Source organism: Mauremys reevesii, linkage group 16, assembly GCF_016161935.1.
Source record: "Mauremys reevesii isolate NIE-2019 linkage group 16, ASM1616193v1, whole genome shotgun sequence".
In the NCBI taxonomy this organism is placed as follows: domain Eukaryota; kingdom Metazoa; phylum Chordata; order Testudines; family Geoemydidae; genus Mauremys; species Mauremys reevesii.
The window spans coordinates 24453322-24471546 of NC_052638.1; the positions used below are offsets into that span (position 1 = coordinate 24453322).

The window sequence follows — 18225 nt, forward strand, 5'->3', positions numbered from 1 at the left end:
ACAAATACAATCCTCACTTGAGCATTTTTCCTTCAGAGAGAAATGTTTTATTGTCCCAGTCATCCTGATCTGGTGCAAACACTTCCCCAAGCACTGTTGTTGACCATTTCCCTGTTGAGATAAATTATAATAAATCTGCATTTAATTTTTGTTTTTCAAAGGGTTTTTAATTCCACTGCATTCATTACGACATTTATCATTTTCATATTCCTGTTTGATTTTGGTAAAGGTTATGATCCAAGGCTCTTAAAACAATGCATAGCCTGTAGTCTGAGCGCTCCTCCAAGTGCGCCTGGAAAGCTGGGTAAAAACCACAGACGGGAAAAAACCCACAAATAATCAGTAAAAAGAAATAAGAATATAAAACTACAGTATATAAACTGATTTTTTTAGACAAAAAGTTACTAAACCAGAAGCTGAAAACCCAGATGTTCCAATCTGGGGAAGCCACTTTACACTGCATCACTAGCAAAATCTGCATATAAAGCCATTACAGCTACCCCAGTATTCTGCACCACAGGAGAATCAGAATAGCTGCTCTCTCTGAGCAAGGAAAAGAGGGCATGACTGGAGAAAAGGGAGCATTGGCAGGATGCCTCTTTGCCAATCCAATTCTCGGCTATGTTTTCAGCCCCCTGTGGCTCTTGTGGCCTCGTGCAAAGTAGAACAGCTGCTCAAACACAGCAAGAAGAGCCTGCAGAGAGCAGCAGTGTGATCAGGAGAGTGAGCTTTAAGACTCCTTTGAACACCATACTCTGTGCAGTTTCGTTATAGCTGCAATCTGGCAAAATGTGGGTGCTCAGATAATACGGTGATGAGTGCAGTATAAGAACCTATACAAAGCAGAACAGAAACTGAATAGACTATTTTTAAATTCAGAACTTCAGAGTCTACCCTACTTCACCTAGCCTGCTCTATTGTAGAACTTGCTTACACTGGCTTTTGGTTTAAGTGCATCTAATTCAACAAAATTAGGTGCATGCTTAATTTAATGCAAAATGGTTTTCTTTACATACTGCACCTCCTGCTTCAAATACTCACCAGGCATGCTGGCACTATAACTGTAACCTAGATATTCAGTTAATTGTGCCTTTATTTCAAATGCTTTTAGGATGATGATCCATCTCACACAAAACAAGCAATTCATAATGGACACAGAGATAACCTACAATCTTCACTTCTTTATTTTATGGGATTTATCTATTCTTCATTGTATTAAAACCAAATATACTTGTATATTAAAATTATATATTTACCATATACTAACAAGGAAAATGCTGAAATGCATAGCTATCGTTAAAGCTTCCCAGCGTTTTCATTCTAAGCCCCTATTTTCAGTCACTTGTTAAAAATCCCCTATTTTTTTCCAGGCTCAGGCTCTGCACAAGGGGAAAAAAATTCCCCCAAAAATGAGTAAAAAGAGTCATTTTTGGAAATAGAGCAAAAAATACTTTTTGTTCATTATTATTGTTTGTGTATAGACAAATACATACACATTTAAAAATGAACAAAAGATAGATAATTACAAATATATAAATCTTCCTCAGTAGATGATGCTTTCCACATTATGACCCAGACCTTGCAAACAGATGTGCCAGCGTGGGCCCATACAGCCATGCAAAATCCCATTGACTCTGTATATCTGTTGGCAGAATTGTATGCTTAGTCTATAAATATACAAAATATAAAAGATTCAATAACAATAACAACTTAAAGAAAAAAATACTAATATAAAGTAAAATTTTAACTTTTCTATGCATCTGGCTCACTCTCTGCACTCCACCTACCTCTGTGGGTATAGGCAAAAATATCCTTATGGCCAGCTTCATGGCTGTTATCATTTTCATCACCAATTGTTATGGTCAAGGTGTTTGTAGCACTCATGGATGGATTCCCACTATCTGTTATAATTATTGGCAGGTGGAACACCTTCTGCTTTTCTCTGTCAAAGGACCTCAGTGCTGTAATGGTTGCTGTGTTATTTCTGTTGTCAGTAAGAGAAAAATCCAAAGAATTCTGATAATCAGGTGGCAGCAAAAATGTAAACGGTGGCCCATTTTCACCACTGTCTGGATCCACAGCATACAGCAGCTTTGATGTATGGTTCATATATATCACCTGAGGTCCCAACACATTTTCCCAAACAATGGGCATATATGATGCCTCAAACCTTGGCTCATTGTCGTTAACATCTAGCAAGTTAATCAGGACTGTAACACTCCCTGTTTGGGCAGGAGTCCCTTGATCTGAAGCCTGTATGATTAAATTGTATTGCTGAATGATTTCACGATCCAGTGTTCTTGCAACTGTCACATGACCATCTGGGTCAACTGCAAACTGTCTGATAGGATCTGAATCTGATTTAATAAAATAGATAATGTCCCCGTTCAAACCAGAATCCTCATCGGTGGCTCTCACTGCGGTGACTGTAGTACCCACAGGTATGTTCTCAAAGAAAGGGTTAGTTTGGATAAACTGGGAATCAAAAACTGGGCTGTGGTCATTACAATCTTCAACTTCAATCAAGCAGGTTGCAACAGTGGAAAAATCAAGATCTTCCACTTTAATTGTAAGGTTAAACCACCTTTCATGAGGTTTCTCATAATCCAGTTTCTTTTTCAATCTGATAGTTGCATGTAGACCTTCTTTGTCACTTTCAATGTAAAACTTCTGATCTGGATCTCCTCCAATAATGCTGAATGTTAAGTGAGCATTTTCCCCAGTGTCTGCATCTGTAGCCGACATTTCCAGAACTTCTGAGTTGACTTCACTGTTTTCAGGAATCACTGCCTGCCAAACCTCTTGAGTAAATTCAGGTATATGGTCATTGACATCTGCAATCCAGATAGTGGCAGTGCCAGTTCCTGTCAACCCTCCCCCATCCCTTGCCTCAACAGTAAGGAAATATTTATCAGTCTTCTCTCTATCCAGCATTCTCCCTGCTACATGTATTGTGCCACTATTGGGGTTGATATTAAATAAGTCTGTACCAAACCCAGTTTTTACATTGTCAATTATCCTATATGTCAAAATTGCATTAAGACCTACATTCAGATCATCTAAATCCACAGCTGTCATTTCCATAACCAAAGTGTCTGCAGGAGAATTTTCAAAGACACTCCCATTGCAGTCATCAGGCATGCAGGTAAATATGGGGGCATTGTCATTTATATCCCACACATTAATAATTACATCAGCAAATCCAGTAAGCCCTTCTCCTCCCTCATCAGTAGCCAACACAACAAATCTCCAAAGTGCTCGCTCTTCCCGATCAAGCATCTTCTGTGAGTAAATGCTGCCTGTGTTCTCATCTATTGTGAAGACATCAGTTGCACCGTGTCCATGCAGAGAATATCTCAAATTGCTTTCATCCATGCTGCTATCAGGATCATTTGCTACAACCTACAAAGGTTTTGCAAACACATACATCATGTTAATGACCGAATATAATCCTATCTGCTACTACATCCTATCATAGATGGATAGATATAGACACTTCACATTATAGCAGTATAATTATCTCTGTTTTCTTTCTTATTTTTATAGTAGTAATTGAACTACAGAATATAAAAAAGCTAGTAGATTACAATGCTAATTATTTGGCACAAGCAACAGTTCTTAGGGTTACAAAGATCAGCCCTGCTTGTTCAATATTAATGCCACAATCATTTTCTTCACCGAAACAAAAAACAAAACAAAAAACGCCACCCTGCATGCTTCTCTCTCCACTGATGAAATAAATTTTCTTCACAACACTGGATTTCACTGACATATTACAACAATAATACTGACTATTCTTCTATTGAAATATCACTAACATCTGGAACTCCATATAGTACCTGAAGTATAAAGATGGGCAATCCATCCAGTTCTTCAATCACACTTCCATAATATTCACTGATAGAGAAAACTGGAGCCTCATCATTTTTATTCACAACATTGATTATGATAATTGCATAATCTTCCCATTTACCATCAGAGGTCAACAAGTGAAGTTCATACATTTTCGCTTCTTCATAATCCAATGGCTGAACAATAAAGATGGCTCCTGTTTGAGGTTCAATGTCAAGTACTCCACCAGTGTTTCCAGCTGTGATCTGGTACCTTAATTTAGCATTTGCTCCTGCCAATCCCCAAAGAATATTAAATAAGATACGTATAATTTGAGGGCATTGAAATATACATTTACTTTGTACCTCTTCTACTAGATCATATTATTGATCATTATTAATCGTGTTCTATATTAATCACACCAATCAGTTCTTCTCCTGATTAAAATCCACCCACAAAGTCCTGTCTCATTGTCAAAAGTTTCTAGTGCTTTATTATTACAGGAGAGTCAGTATATAGTACTGTAGTTAAGTGGACTTTTAAAATGCATAGCCAAGTAAAAATATTTACAAGCATTTTTCTATTTCCAGGTCCCAATAAGTCCAATATCTACAATAAGTTTCCATGGAAAAAAAAGTCTCCTGAACTAATGCCAGTGGACTAAATTTTGCCCTCACTTAGTACCCCAGGTTGGGTATAGGAAGGCCAGGAGGACTGACCAAGTGTACAGCTCATGGCAACTATAGTAAATGGCAACCTGCTTATAACAATAAGTTAGCATTATAAAATTATAGACACATCTCATGAAGTAGTTCTTATTCCAAACTCAGCTTCACAGTTCACAGATCCACAGATTTTAAGGCCAGAAGGGATGACTGTGATCATTCAGGCTGACCTCCTACATAACACAGGCTATAGAATTTCAGATGCAATAGGGGCTCTTGGATTAGTCCAAACAAAGCTTTTTACCTTTTCATTCTGGTTCCCCCCTTCTTGCCTTCAATGTTACTGTCACTCTTCTCCCTCCCCACTTCACACCTGCAATTTCAATTACTTAACTTGGCTGAGAGCCAGAGACAAAGGGCCAGATCTATATTCTTCCCAAGGCAGCTTCTTCACCACCACAAAGCAGACTTAAACTCAACATACATAGCCAGCTAAGGAGCTTCCCTTGTGTCGGGGAATCGTTCAGTGGCATAGGTACAGCATAGCTAGCTTTGCCCTTGCTCCTCTGCAGCCCCTAGTATAGGTGAATGTGGCCAGTGTGCCCGTGCACTTCAGAGACCTCCTACTGCAAGAACAGAACCCTTGGGGCTGTTAAAACTAGTGCAACTTGGATAAGCCTGAGGCTGGTCTATATTTCTCCTTTGGACTCCAATTTTAGAAAGCACTTAAGCGTGTGCTAAAATTCATCCTTGTTCAGGAGATCAGTTGCTCAACTTCAGGCAGTTTCTTCCATGGGATTTAAGTACATGCTTAACTGAATTCCTGAATAGGGATATTTTTCTGAAATTGGGATTAAGGACAGAAACAGTGCCCAGCAGCATAACGATCAGCGATCCAGAAAGATAGCTGCAAACCACCTTTACAGCCCTCCATAGATTTTGACTGCCAAATGGCCAGTCCTAAAAATCTGGCCTCGTATCAATACCTTTCCATCAGTCAATCAGGTAAAATCATAGTACAGCTAAGCAATAAAACTAAGCCTACTGAAATAACCTACTGGCGATAGCCATATTAATAGCTATACTTATTTCTCACACAATCCCCAAAACTGATAAAAATTATACTATTCCAGCCTGTGTCGAGTTCTACTAAATTTCTGTTCTTTCCTTTGCACCAGCAAACAACCCTCTCGTTGTGCTAACAAAGCACAGACACTAAGAGCCATCCTATTCACCACCTGCCACACAGAAAATCATGCCTACAGCAAACAGAATCTACACTGGAGGTCAGAGGAATACCGCATTTATTCTAATTTAGTAGTCAATAGGATGGGAGGTTTCCCAACACAGGGCAATACACAAAATATATACATGAAAAGGGTCTGATTATGTGACAAATTTGCTTGTCTCTACAATACCGGTAACTGTTTCGAAACTCTTGACTGTTCATGATGATCGATCCCTACATAGCTTTGTCTCCAAACCATTTATAAAGTCCAATTTCATGTAGGACAACACTATTCCTCAGTGTGCCAAACAAGGGACAATACAACAAATATACCGTCAATACAAAAAGAATACATTAATTTAATTGAGATTCAATCTGAATCATTCTAGTTAACTGGGGAAATATTTTTATCACCACCCTTCTTTTTAAAAAGGGTATGATCTATACCAAATTTGTATATGCTGGCACAGAAGTTATTCACCATCATCCCATGTTAATGTATTGCCTCACATAATAGAGTTATTTAGCTTATGCCTCACAGCCCCATTATGAAGTAATGTTCATGCCCTGTCAGTTTAGACATAAAGAAGTTTTAAAATGTAGAGACAAAGACATTTTCCCTCCTAACACCACTAAATATGTCTTAGTGTGCTGAAATTAACTCATTAATATTTTAGATGCAGCTATGGGGAATTCCAATACTCTACCTTCATCTTCATCATTAGCACTGACTGTAATGACAGTAGAACCTACATCCTGGTCTTCATCCACATTAACTTCATAGATACTCTGAGTGAAGACAGGTTTGTTATCATTCACGTCGCTGATAAAAATGCGCACATAGGCTGTGTCTAGAGAGACAAGAAACAAGAGATTAAAATACTCAGCTGTGCCACTTCTGTCAGCTACAATTCCTTAAACTGTCTAGCTGCACATTAAATGAAGATGAATATGCAGACAATACAGAAACAAACCCTTAGGGTTATGGACAATTTATATACCAACATTACTCAAAAGCACTTGGATATCAAATGTATGTCACATCCAATTTGTTTAAAAAGATAACATGTGAATAATTGATACCTAATACGGCAATTGTACAATTTTAAATCATAACTTTTTGTCCTGAAGCCACAAAAGCCCAGTTTTAACTCTTTGTTTAAACACAACCAATGTGATTTCTTTTAAAAAGTCTTGAGCTTTTCTGTTCAGCATTTCATTACTGGCCCAAACTGAGTGCAGTGCAGCATGCAGTGCTTTGAGAAGCCCCTCCATTACCCAGGCTAGGCTTGCATCCTGTGTTAAAGTAGTAGATGTGGTTTTGCTACTTAAGAATTACTCTCTACAATCCATCAACTCTAAGGTGATAATTTTCTTTTAGTTTCAGAACTGAAAACTTGCCTGGTCATCATATTAAATATTTCTTCCAGTTCTGAGACAATGGACACAGAGAGAAACAACAACAACAAAAACCCTTTCACAAGTGAGCTTGGACAAAAATAAATTAAAATTTAAAACTTGATTAAAGGGTTTTCTTTTATAGGAAGAGAGCTAAAAATCACACTTGATACACTGGTTCATTTCTTACCAGAGTTTGGCCGCCCACGTTTTCCAGGTCGAGCAGATTCAAAGCCATCTATCGACTTTACTTCCAAGAGATATGAACCCTTCTTCTCTCTGTCAAATACTGAGGTACTGTATATGGAGCCTGTCTGTGAGTCTAAGCGAAAACATGTATAGTCCCCACTACGGTCATGTAACAGAAAGTAAGTAATCTGAAAGGTAAAAAGAAGATGTTTATGCCATACTTCCATTCTGTTGGATAGCTCACAAGTGAACAATTATTCAAGAAAGAACAAATGGTCTTGTAGATAAAGCAGTTGGCCAGGACTCAAGACATCTGGGTACAATTCCCAATTCTGTGACAGACTCCCTGTGTAATCATGAGCAAGTCACTTAACTTCCTTGTGCCCATAAGTAAAATGGAGATAATCATACTTATTTTCTCCCACCCTTTATCTGTCTTGTCTATCTAGATTGGAAGTTCTTTGGCGCAAGTATTGTCTCTTACTACAGATTTGTAAAGTGCTTACTACAGTGAGCCCCAATCTCAGCTGGAGTCTCTAGATGCTACTGTAACACAAAATAAATAAACAAACAAGCAAAAGCATAAGAAAATTTGCACTTTAAGAACATATTAAAAATTATGGGCCAAATTCTAATATGTATTATACGCATGGGTGGGTCTGACTGACTGGTGTGCACCCAAGGGCAACATTTGTCTGTATGGTCAAGACAAAATTTTCAAAAGTGACTACTGATTTTTGGATGCTTTATTTCTTGGATGCTCAACTTGAGACATTATAGACATGCCTGATTTTCACAGAGTGAATGCTCAACACTTTCTGAAAATCAGGCACCTTTCGGGCATCTCACATTGAGCACGTGGTTCAGACAGAGGCATCCCTATGGGGAGGATCTATTAATGGAGATTCTCTATGTCCTAGTAAAGAGGAGAGAATGGAAGATGATAAAATACAGGTAGGATCTGATAAGAAACTGTCAAATGAAAAAAAGTCCCATTCAATTACATCATGTAATGGCAGACAGCTAAAAAGTGACAAGTTTTTTGAAGTGTTTCTATACAAATGCTAGAAGTCTAAATAATAAGATGGGTGAACTAGAGTGCCTCGTATTAAATGAGGATATTAATATAATAGGCATAACAGGAACTTGGTAGAATGAGGATAATCCATGAGACACAGTAATACCACAGTACAAAATATATCAGAAGGACAGAACAAGTCGTGCTGCTGGGGGAGTGGCACTATATGTGAAAGAAAGCATAGAATCAAATGAAGTAAAAATCTTAAATAAAACAAACTGTACCATAGAATCTCTATGGATAGTAATTCCATGGTCTAGTAATAAAAATATAGCAGTAGGGATATATTACCGACCATCTGACCAGGATGGTGATAGTGACTGTGAAATGCTCAGGGAGATTAGAGAGGCTATAAAAATAAAAAACTCAATAATAATGGGGATTTCAACTATCCCCAGATGCAGAAATAAACTTTTGACACCTTAAATAACCTGGACCCACAAGAGGAGAGGCAATTCTTTAGTCCTAAGTGCAGCACAGGATCTGGTCCAAGAGGTGAGTATAGCTGGACCACTTGGTAATAGTGACCATAATATAATTAAATTTAACATCCCTGTGCCAGGGAAAACACCACAGCAGCCCAACACTGTAGTATTTAATTTCAGAAAGGGGAACTACACAAAAATGAGTTGGTTAGTTAAACAGAAATTAAGCAGTACAGTGCCAAAAGTGAAATCTCTGCAAGCTGCATGGAACCTTTTTAAAGACACCATAATAGAGGCTCAACTTAAATGTATATGCCCAAATTAAAAAATACAGTAAGATAACAAAAAAAGTGCCACCATGGCTAAACAACAAAGTAAAAGAAGTAGTGAGAGGCAAAAAGGCATCCTTTAAAACGTGGAAGTTAAATCACAGTGAGGAAAATAGAAAGGAGTTTAAACTCTGGCAAATGAACCGTAAAAATATAATTAGGAAGGCCAAAAAAGAATTTGAAGAACGTTTAGCCAAAGACTCAAAAAGTAATAGCAAATATTTTTTTAAATACATCAGAAGCAGGAAGCCTACTAAAGAACCAGTGGGGCCACTGGATGATCAAGGTGCTGAAGGAGCACTCAAGGACAATAAGGCCATTGCAAAGAAACTAAATTAATTTTTTCGTCAGTCTTCATGGCTGAGGATATGAGGGAAATTCCCAAATCTGAGCCATTCTTTTTAGCTGAAAAATCTAAGGAACTGTCCCAGATTGAAGTGTCATTAGAGGACAAATTGATAAACTAAACAGTAATAAGTCACCAGTAATAAGTCAGGACCAGATATTATTCACCCAAGAGTTCTGAAGGAACTCCAATGTGAAATTGCAGAACTACTAACTGTAGTTTGTAACCTATCATTTAAATCAGCTTTTATACCAAATGACTGGAGGATAGCTAATGTGACGCCAATTTTTAATAAGGGCTCCAGAGGTGATCCCAGCAATTACAGGCTGGTAAGCCTGACTTCTGTACGAGGCAAACTGGCTGAAACTATAGTAAAAAAAAAAAAAATTGTCAGACACAAAGCTGAACATAATTTGTTGGGGAAGAGTCAACATATTTTTTGTAAAGGGAAATCATGCCTCACCAATCTACTAGAATTCTTTGAGGGGGTCAACAAGCATGTGGACAAGGGAGATCCAGTGGATATACTGTACTTAAATTTTCAGAAAGCCTTTGACAAGGTCGATCACCAAAGGCTCTTAAGGAAAGTAAGCTGTCATGAGATAAGAGGGAAAGTCCTCTCATGGACTGGTAACTGGTTAAAAGATAGGAAACAACGGGTAGGAATAAATGGTCAGTTTTCAGAATGAAGAGAGGTAAATAGTGGTGTCCTCCCCGGGGTCTGTATTGGGGCCAGTCCTATTAAACATATTCATAAATGATCTGGAAAAAGGGGTAAACAATGAGGTGGCAAAATTTGCGGATGATACAAAACTACTCAAGGTAGTTAAGTCCCACGCAGACTGCGAAGAGCTACAAAAGGATCCACAAAACTGGGTGACTGGGCAACAAAATAGCAGATGAAATTCAATGTTGATAATGCAAAATAATGCACATTGAAAAACATAATCATAAAAAAAGAACATAAAAACATAATGGTCATGCTAGATCAGACCAAAGGTCCATCTAGCTCAGTATCTGTCTTCCAACAGTGCCCACACCATTCACTGACAAAGAGTTCCACAGGTTGACTGTGCATTGTGTGAAGAAGTACTTCCTTATGTTTGTTTTAAACCAGGTGCCTATTAATTTAATTAGGTGACCCCTGGTTCAAGACCACAGGGGAAGATCCTTAGTTGCTGTAAATTGTTTTAGCTACATTGACTTCAGTGGAGCTGCCAATAACTTGCACTACAGCTGAGGATCTAGGCTTTTAACACTGTTCCATAGCATGGTCCTAGAATTGACCTATCCTGTCCATATTATCAAAAAACATTCTAGAACAGGGGTGGGATGTACATATAAAATGATGGGGTCTAAATTAGCTGTTACCACTCAAGAAAGAAATCTTGGAGTCATTGTGGATAGTTCCCTGAAAACATCCACTCAATGTGCAGCGGCAGTCAAAAAAGCAAACAGAATGTTGGGAATCATTAAGAAAGGGCAGCAATAATAAGACAGAAAATATGTTGCCTCTGTATAAATCCATGGTACACCCACATTTTGAATGCTGCATACAGATGTGGTCGCCCCATCTCAAAAAAGATATATTGGAACTGGAAAAGGTTCAGAAAAGGGCAACAAAAATGATTAGGAGTATGGAATGGCTTCCGTATGAGGAGCGATTAATAAGACTGGGACTTTCCAGCTTGGAAAAGAGACAACTAAGGGGGGAATAGGATAGAGGTCTATAAAATCATGACTGGTGTGGAGAAAGTAAATAAGGAAGTATTATTTACTTCTTCTCATAACACAAGAACTAGGGCTTACCAAATGAAATTAGTAGGCAGCAGGTTTAAAACAAACAAAGGAAGTAGTTTTTTTTAACATAATGTACAGTCAACCTATGGAATTCCTTGCCAGAGGAAGTTGTGAAGGCCAAGACTATAACAGGATTAAAAAAAGAACTAGATAAGTTAATGGAGGATAGGTCGATCAATGGCTACTAGCCAGGAGGGCAGGGATGGTGTCCCCAGCCTCTGTTTGACAGAAGATGGGGATGAATCACTTGATGATTACCTGTTCTGTTCATTCTTTCTGGGGCACCTGACATCTGAAGACAGGATGCTGGGCTAGATGAACCTTTAGTCTCACCCAGTATGGCCGTCCTTATGTAGAAATTGAGGAGGCCCAAAATTATTAAGGACTTTTGAAAATCTTTGCCATCGACATCTTTCTTAATCCCTAATAGGAAGACAAATGCTGTTCTGAGAGTTGTGGTATAATCTAGGAGTCTTCAACTCTTTGCTTACCTCACCATTCTGACCCAGGTCTAGATCAGTGGCAGAGACTTGAAGAACAAATGTCCCAATATCAGCTCCCTCTGTTACTGAGGCTTCATATATTGACGAAGTAAAGAAAGGGACATTGTCATTGACATCTAAAATATTCAAAAAGAAGCGCTCATTATTCTTAATTAAATGTATGTGAGAATTATAAAACTTCTAGTAAGTCTTTTGGCTAATGTACTACAGTGTTATTGTTACCATGTTACACACCTGTTATATTGACATGTACAGTAGTGAATGCTGCCAGAGGCACTGCAGCAACATTCTGGGCCCGAACCTTCAGCACAAAGCTTTTTGTTGTTTCATAATCTAATGGCTCAGCTACTAGGATTGAAGCAGAACCATCCTCTCTGTTTGGAGTCAGATAGAAACGAATTGGCATGTTGGTCTCTGGAACAAGTCCATCTTCTAGATTATAGGTCACACGAGGGTCACCCATGGGAGAAGTTGCTTTAAGTGTCTGTGCAGTTGAAAATGTCCAAATAATCAGTTTTGCAGGGACAGAATTTTTTTTAATACAAGTTATGTATGTGCAGCCCCCTCCCCAAATTCTTCAAAACTCTGTAAAAATCTAATCTTGTTCAATGTATCTCTGTATTATCAGGCAGGTCAGTTTCAATCAAAGATTACCACTCACCACAGATTACCCCCATCCCTGCCCTGATTTTTTACACTTGCTATCTGGTCACTCATATATATACACACACACACACACACACACACACACACACACACACACACACACACACACACACACACACACACACACACACACACACACACACACACACACACACACAGCAAGTGTAAAAAATCAAGGCAGGGATGGGGGGGTAATAGGGGCCTGTATAAGACAAAGCCCTATAAAATCGGGACATTTGGTCACTTTTTATATATAACATATTTTACAATTATTTGACAAAGTTGTGTTAGTTTCTGGTTCTGTGCAACCAAACAGAATGAGGCCATCAATATAAGAATATACATTGTCGGCCCTATAATCCTATTAGATAAAAATCACAAAATTCAAAAAAAGAGCAATTAAAGTCATGATGAGACAGAATCTCATATTTAAAGAAACATTTAAATAGGAGTTTTTATTTACTAATACTAAGCTGAGTTCTGTTCTCACATCTGTCCAAATATACTGAAGTCAAGTGGAGGTTGCATAGATATAAACGAGAGCAAGGGCCGGCCCATTATTTTAAACATTCTCAGAAATTAAAGTGACAGCAGATCAGTAGACTTTTCACTCTTTAGGATTATAAAAACTATTAACAATTTTTAACCAAAGATGCATTTCCTGGTATGCATCTTTGGTTAAAAATTCTGAGTGTGCATAACTAATTGCATAACTAATTCACAATCTATAAAAACAACTTACCACAATGTGAGTATCTCGTGTGGTATTCTCTGGAATGACAACTTCATAACTGTCTCTTTCCCACTGTGGGGGCTGATTTTTTGCACTAGTAATTGTTACAGCCAGCTCAACCTTACTGCTCCTGTTTCCTCCATCTGTAGCAATAATCTCTTGAGTTGTAAATGACCTCTGAGTGAAAAAAATACATTATTTCATTACTGGGTTTTCTGATCAGGGTTTGAGTTTGTTAATTATTTCCCCTTCAAAAAAAGGACAGTTACCTTTTCCGTAAATGGTTTTCTTCGAGATGTGTTGCTCATGTCTATTTCACAATAAGTGTGCATGCTGGCCACATGCACCGGTGTCGGAAGATTTTCCCCTAGCAGTACCCATAGGGGAGAGCCCCTAGAGTGGCGCCTCCATGGTGCAGTATAAGGAGTGCTGTGCGCTCCCCCCACCCTCAGTTCCTGCTTGCTGGACAACTCCGACAGAGGGGAAGGAGTGCGGGATATGGAATAGACAGGAGCAACACATCTCGAAGAACACCAGTTACAGAAAAGGTAACTGTTTTTTCTTCTTCGAGTGATTGCTCATGTATATTCTACAATAGGTGATTCTAAGTTATATCTGTTGGAGGTGAGTAGAAAGTCACAAATTCTCAGGACGGAGAACCGCCCTGCCAAACCCAGTGTCCTCCCTGGTTTGGGAGACGATTGCATAGTGCAAGTGTGAACTGAAGACCATGTGGCAGCGCTGCAGGTGTCCTGAATGGGGACGTGGGCTAAAAAGGCAGCAGACAAGGATTGTGCCCTAGTCGAGTGTGTCCTTAAAATCAGTGGCAGAGGGATTCCCACCAGGTCATAACAGGTACCGATGCATGAGGTGATCCAGTTGGAGAGCTGCTGGGTGGAGATCAGCCGACCCCTCATGCGTTCAGCCGAGGAGATGAACAGCTGCGAAGACTTCCTGAATGGCTTAGTCCATTCCAGGTAAAAGGCCAGAGCCCATCTCACATCCAGCGCGTGGAGGCGGCGCTCCTCACTGGACGCATGGGGCTTGGGGCAGATGACCAGCAGGAAAATGTCCTGACCCATGTGGTAGGCAGAGACCACCTTTGGGAGGAACGAAGGATGTGGGCGGAGCTGGACCTTATCCTTATGGAACACCATGTACAGGGGCTCAGAGGTCAGGGCCCTGAGTTCCGAGACTCATCTAGCTGACGTGATCGCCACCAGGAAGGCTACCTTCCACAAGAGATGCGACCAGGAGCACATAGCTAGCGACTCAAACGGGGGACCTGTCAACTGGGCCAGCACCAAATTCAGGTCCCACTGCAGGACTGGGGGCCTACTGTACAGGAAGAGACGATCCAACACCTTAAGGAATCACCCAGTCATGTCATGTCATGTCATGTCATGTCATTGGAGAATACCATGTGCTCCTGCACCGGTGGGTGGAAGGTCGATATGGCCACCAAGTGCACCTTGACGGATGAGGATGCCAGACCCTGAGCTCTAAGGTGAAGGAGGTAGTCCAAAATGAGCTCGATCGGGGCAGCCACGGGGGAAAAGCCCCGCTCAGCCGCCCACTGGGAAAACTAAGACCACTTTGCCAAGTAGGCTCGGTGCGTGGAGGATTGCCTGCTTTCCAAGAGGATGCGCTGAACCCCTTCCGAGTATGTCCTTTACTCCCGGCCTAACCACTGAGCAGTCACGCCATGAGGTGGAGTGCTGCTAGGTTGGGGTGAGCAGGTTGGGTGGGACGGTAATGGCCACGGTGAGGCAACCTCCAGGCTTGTGAGGGTCCCATACCAATGCTGCCTGGGCCATGCCGGGGCAATCAGGAGGACCAGACCCTTACTGTCTTTATCTTTTCCAGACTTTGCCAATCAGCAGGAATTGGGGGGAAGGCATTGAGAAACTGGCCCGACCAGGACAGGAGGAAGGCATTGGAGATAGCGCCCCGTCCCAGCACCCCTCTGGAGCAGAACTGGGGACATTGACGGTTCTGCCGAGTTGCGAACAGGTCCACCTGGGGAGTTCCCCACTCTTGGAAAAGTCTGTGCATGAGAGGAGAAATCCCTGCTCAAGCAATCTGCCCGCGAGTTCCAAGTGCCCGGTAGGTGGTAGGCCTGTAAGCAAATGTTGTAGGCTATACAGAAGTCCCACAGCTTGAGGGCTTCCAGGCAGAGGGCAGAGGATCAGGCCCCGCCTTGCCTGTTGATGTAAAACATCAAGGACTTGTTGTCCATGAGAACCCTGACCATGCTGCCCTTCCGGTGCGAGCGGAACGCAACGCACACCAGCCAGACTGCCCTGAGCTCGACATTTACATGGAAGGCCAGGTCCTTTGCAGACCACAGACCTTGGGTCTGAACGTCTCCCACCTGGGCTCCCCACCCCAGGTCCAATGCATCGGACACCAGTTCCATTGACAGGGGCCTGCCTCTGAACAGGACCCCCGCGGAGGACCACCATTGTAGTGAGGCCGTCACCGGCTCAGGCACAGTGAGGACCTTGTCTCTGGCCTGGGAGAACACCGAGGCCAGCCAGAGCTGGAGGGTCCTCATCCTAAGTCTGGCATGGCGAACCACATATGTGCATGCTGACATGTGACCCAAGAACTGGAGATATGCTCTGGCTGTTGTCACTAGAAACCTTGTGATTGTGTTGATGAGCCTTTTCAGGGTCTCAAACCTGTCCGGTGGGAGGGACGCTCTGGCCAACGCGGCGTCCAGGACTGCCCCGATAAACCCTATGTGCTGTACCAGGACTAATGTGGACTTGGTATCATTTACCAATAGGCCCAGGATGGCGCACATGGACAGAAGGAGCACCAGGTGATCCCGCACCTGCAACTGGGAGCTGCCCTTGACTAGCCAGTCGTCCAGACAGGGGAAGATCTGGACCTCACTGTGCCTGAGGTAGGCCGCCACCACAGACATACACTTTGTAAATACCCTGGAGACAGTGGACAGGCCAAATGGGAGGACCGTAAATTGGTAGTGTTCCTGTCCAACCATGAAATGGAGGAAGCACCTATGCCCCTCATATATATGGATGTGGAAGTACGCGTCCTGCAGATCAAGAGTGGGGTACCAGTCCCTGGGATCCAGGGAGGGGATGATGGAGGCCAGGGAGACCATACGGAACTTGAGCTTCACCATGTACCGATTCAGGCCTTTCAGGTCCAGGAGGGGCCTGAGCCCCACTTTGGCTTTCGGGATAAGGAAATAGCGAGAGTAGTACCCCTTGCGTTTGAACTCCACTGGCACCACTTCCACCACTCCTAGGCCAAGGAGCCGCCCCACCTCCTGCTCCAGCAGAGCCTCATGAGAGGGGTCCCCCAGGAGGGACGGGGGCAGAGGGTGGTTGGGAGGGGTAGAGGTAAACTGGAGGGTATAGCCCTGGGAGATGGTGCTGAGGATCCATCGGTCCAAGGTCAGCCGCGACCACTCCGGGAGAAAAGCACACAACCGGTTGGAGAAGGGAAACTTTATTGTGGGTAGATCCCTGATGTGAACTGGTAGGTTGCCCCCAGGCCTCCTGTCAAAACTGTTATTTCCCTGCCTATTTGCCCTTGGAGGGCCCAGGCTGGGGGAGCAGGCCGAGACTGCCTCGGCGGGCGTTTTGTACAGTCCCGCAACTTTTTATAAGGGGGACGGTATTTAGAGTGGGTGGCCTGGGTGGGAGCCTACTGTGGCTTAAACTTAGGTCTAGCCGGAGCCGGAATATAGAGGCCAAGAGTCTTAAGCGTAGTGCGGGAGTCTTTCAGGCCATGTAGTTTTATGTCCGTCTGTTCTGCAAAACAGAGCTTTGCCATCAAACGGGAGGTCCTGCAAGGAGTTCTGCGCCTCACTGAACAGCCCAGACAGCAGGAGCCACGACGCCCTTCTCATGGACACTGCAGAGGCCATGGACCGTGCGGCCATGTCTGCTGCATCTGATGCTGCCTACAGGGTTTCCCTGGCAGCCGCTGTACCCTCCTTCACCTGAGTTTTGAACTCCTTCCTGTCACGCTCCTGGAGGGAGTCCTCGAACTTTGGAAGAGAGCCCCACAGATTGAACTCATACCAGCCCAGGAGAGCCTGATGGTTCACCACCCGTAACTGGAAGCTCGAGGACGAATAAATTTTTCTCCCAAATGAATCCAGCCTCCTTGAGTCTTTATTTTTCGGAGTAGGGGCTAGTTGGCCCTGTTGCTCCCTGTGGTTGACCGACTTGACTACCAGGGAGTTAGGGGCAGGGTGGGTGTATAGGTATTCATGTCCCTTGGCAGGCACAAAGTACTTGCATTCTGCTCTCTTAGAGATGGGGGCCAATGAGTCCGGGGTTTACCACAAGGCATTTGAAATTTTTCCCACCTCTTCATGGAGTGGCAAGGCCACCTTGCCCAGTACCGAGGTGGACAGGATGTTAAAAAGGGAGTCCAAGGGCTCCTCCACGTCCTCTGCCCGAAGGTTGAGGTTTGATGCTACCCTTTTCAATAGTTCCTAGTGGGCTTTAGAGTCCTCCTGCAAGATGGAGGGAGGAGGAGCCATAATCACCTCATCAGGGGAGGGCACAAAAGTGAGCGCAGTACTTTGCGTGTTTACCAGCACCGGAGGATCCACCACCTGGTTGCTCTCTAGGCACGGCGCCGAAGATGCACGTCCCACCAACTCCTTCCTCGGAGGTTGGGAGAGGGAGGCCCGACAACCGTTCCAAGGCTCCGGCCACCGAGCGAGCCCCACCAGGTGCTCACTGGTACCACTGTGCCGGCTATGGAGCCCAGTGCCACTGCACCTGCTGTGGCACCGGCAGAGCAGGCTGTTTGGCCTGGCTGACCCATCTATGGACGACTACAATGGGAGGCTGGGCTGACATACGACCTGCCACTGTCCCCAGACCAGGAGGGGCGGTGGTGCTGGGAGCTGTGCTGACCACGAGACCGTGATCCCGACATGGAGGAACGGTACCACTGGCAGCAGCTGCGCTGCAATCGGCTCCGGTGGACGGATCCACAATGGCGAGGCACTAGCAATCAACGCCCGGGACTGTGGGAGCA

At 42.8% G+C, this 18225-nt stretch overlaps 1 protein-coding gene across 13 annotated transcripts in view; it reads right to left on the bottom strand.

Annotated features, from left to right (window-relative positions):
* The window catches only part of LOC120384471 (neural-cadherin-like), a 137619-nt gene that overhangs the window by 29554 nt on the left and 89840 nt on the right, over positions 1-18225 (bottom strand). For all 13 annotated transcript variants that reach the window (XR_005588898.1, XM_039503237.1, XM_039503236.1 and 10 more), the window contains 8 exons: positions 13201-13368; positions 12027-12276; positions 11781-11908; positions 7313-7499; positions 6432-6575; positions 3840-4123; positions 1788-3402; positions 18-111 (listed from right to left, as the gene is read on the bottom strand). Coding sequence is in view for 12 of the 13 variants with exons in the window: in XM_039503237.1 (XP_039359171.1) it covers positions 18-111; positions 1788-3402; positions 3840-4123; positions 6432-6575; positions 7313-7499; positions 11781-11908; positions 12027-12276; positions 13201-13368 (2870 nt within the window). In the remaining variant the exon portion in view is untranslated. The remainder of the gene's footprint in view (positions 1-17; positions 112-1787; positions 3403-3839; positions 4124-6431; positions 6576-7312; positions 7500-11780; positions 11909-12026; positions 12277-13200; positions 13369-18225) is intronic.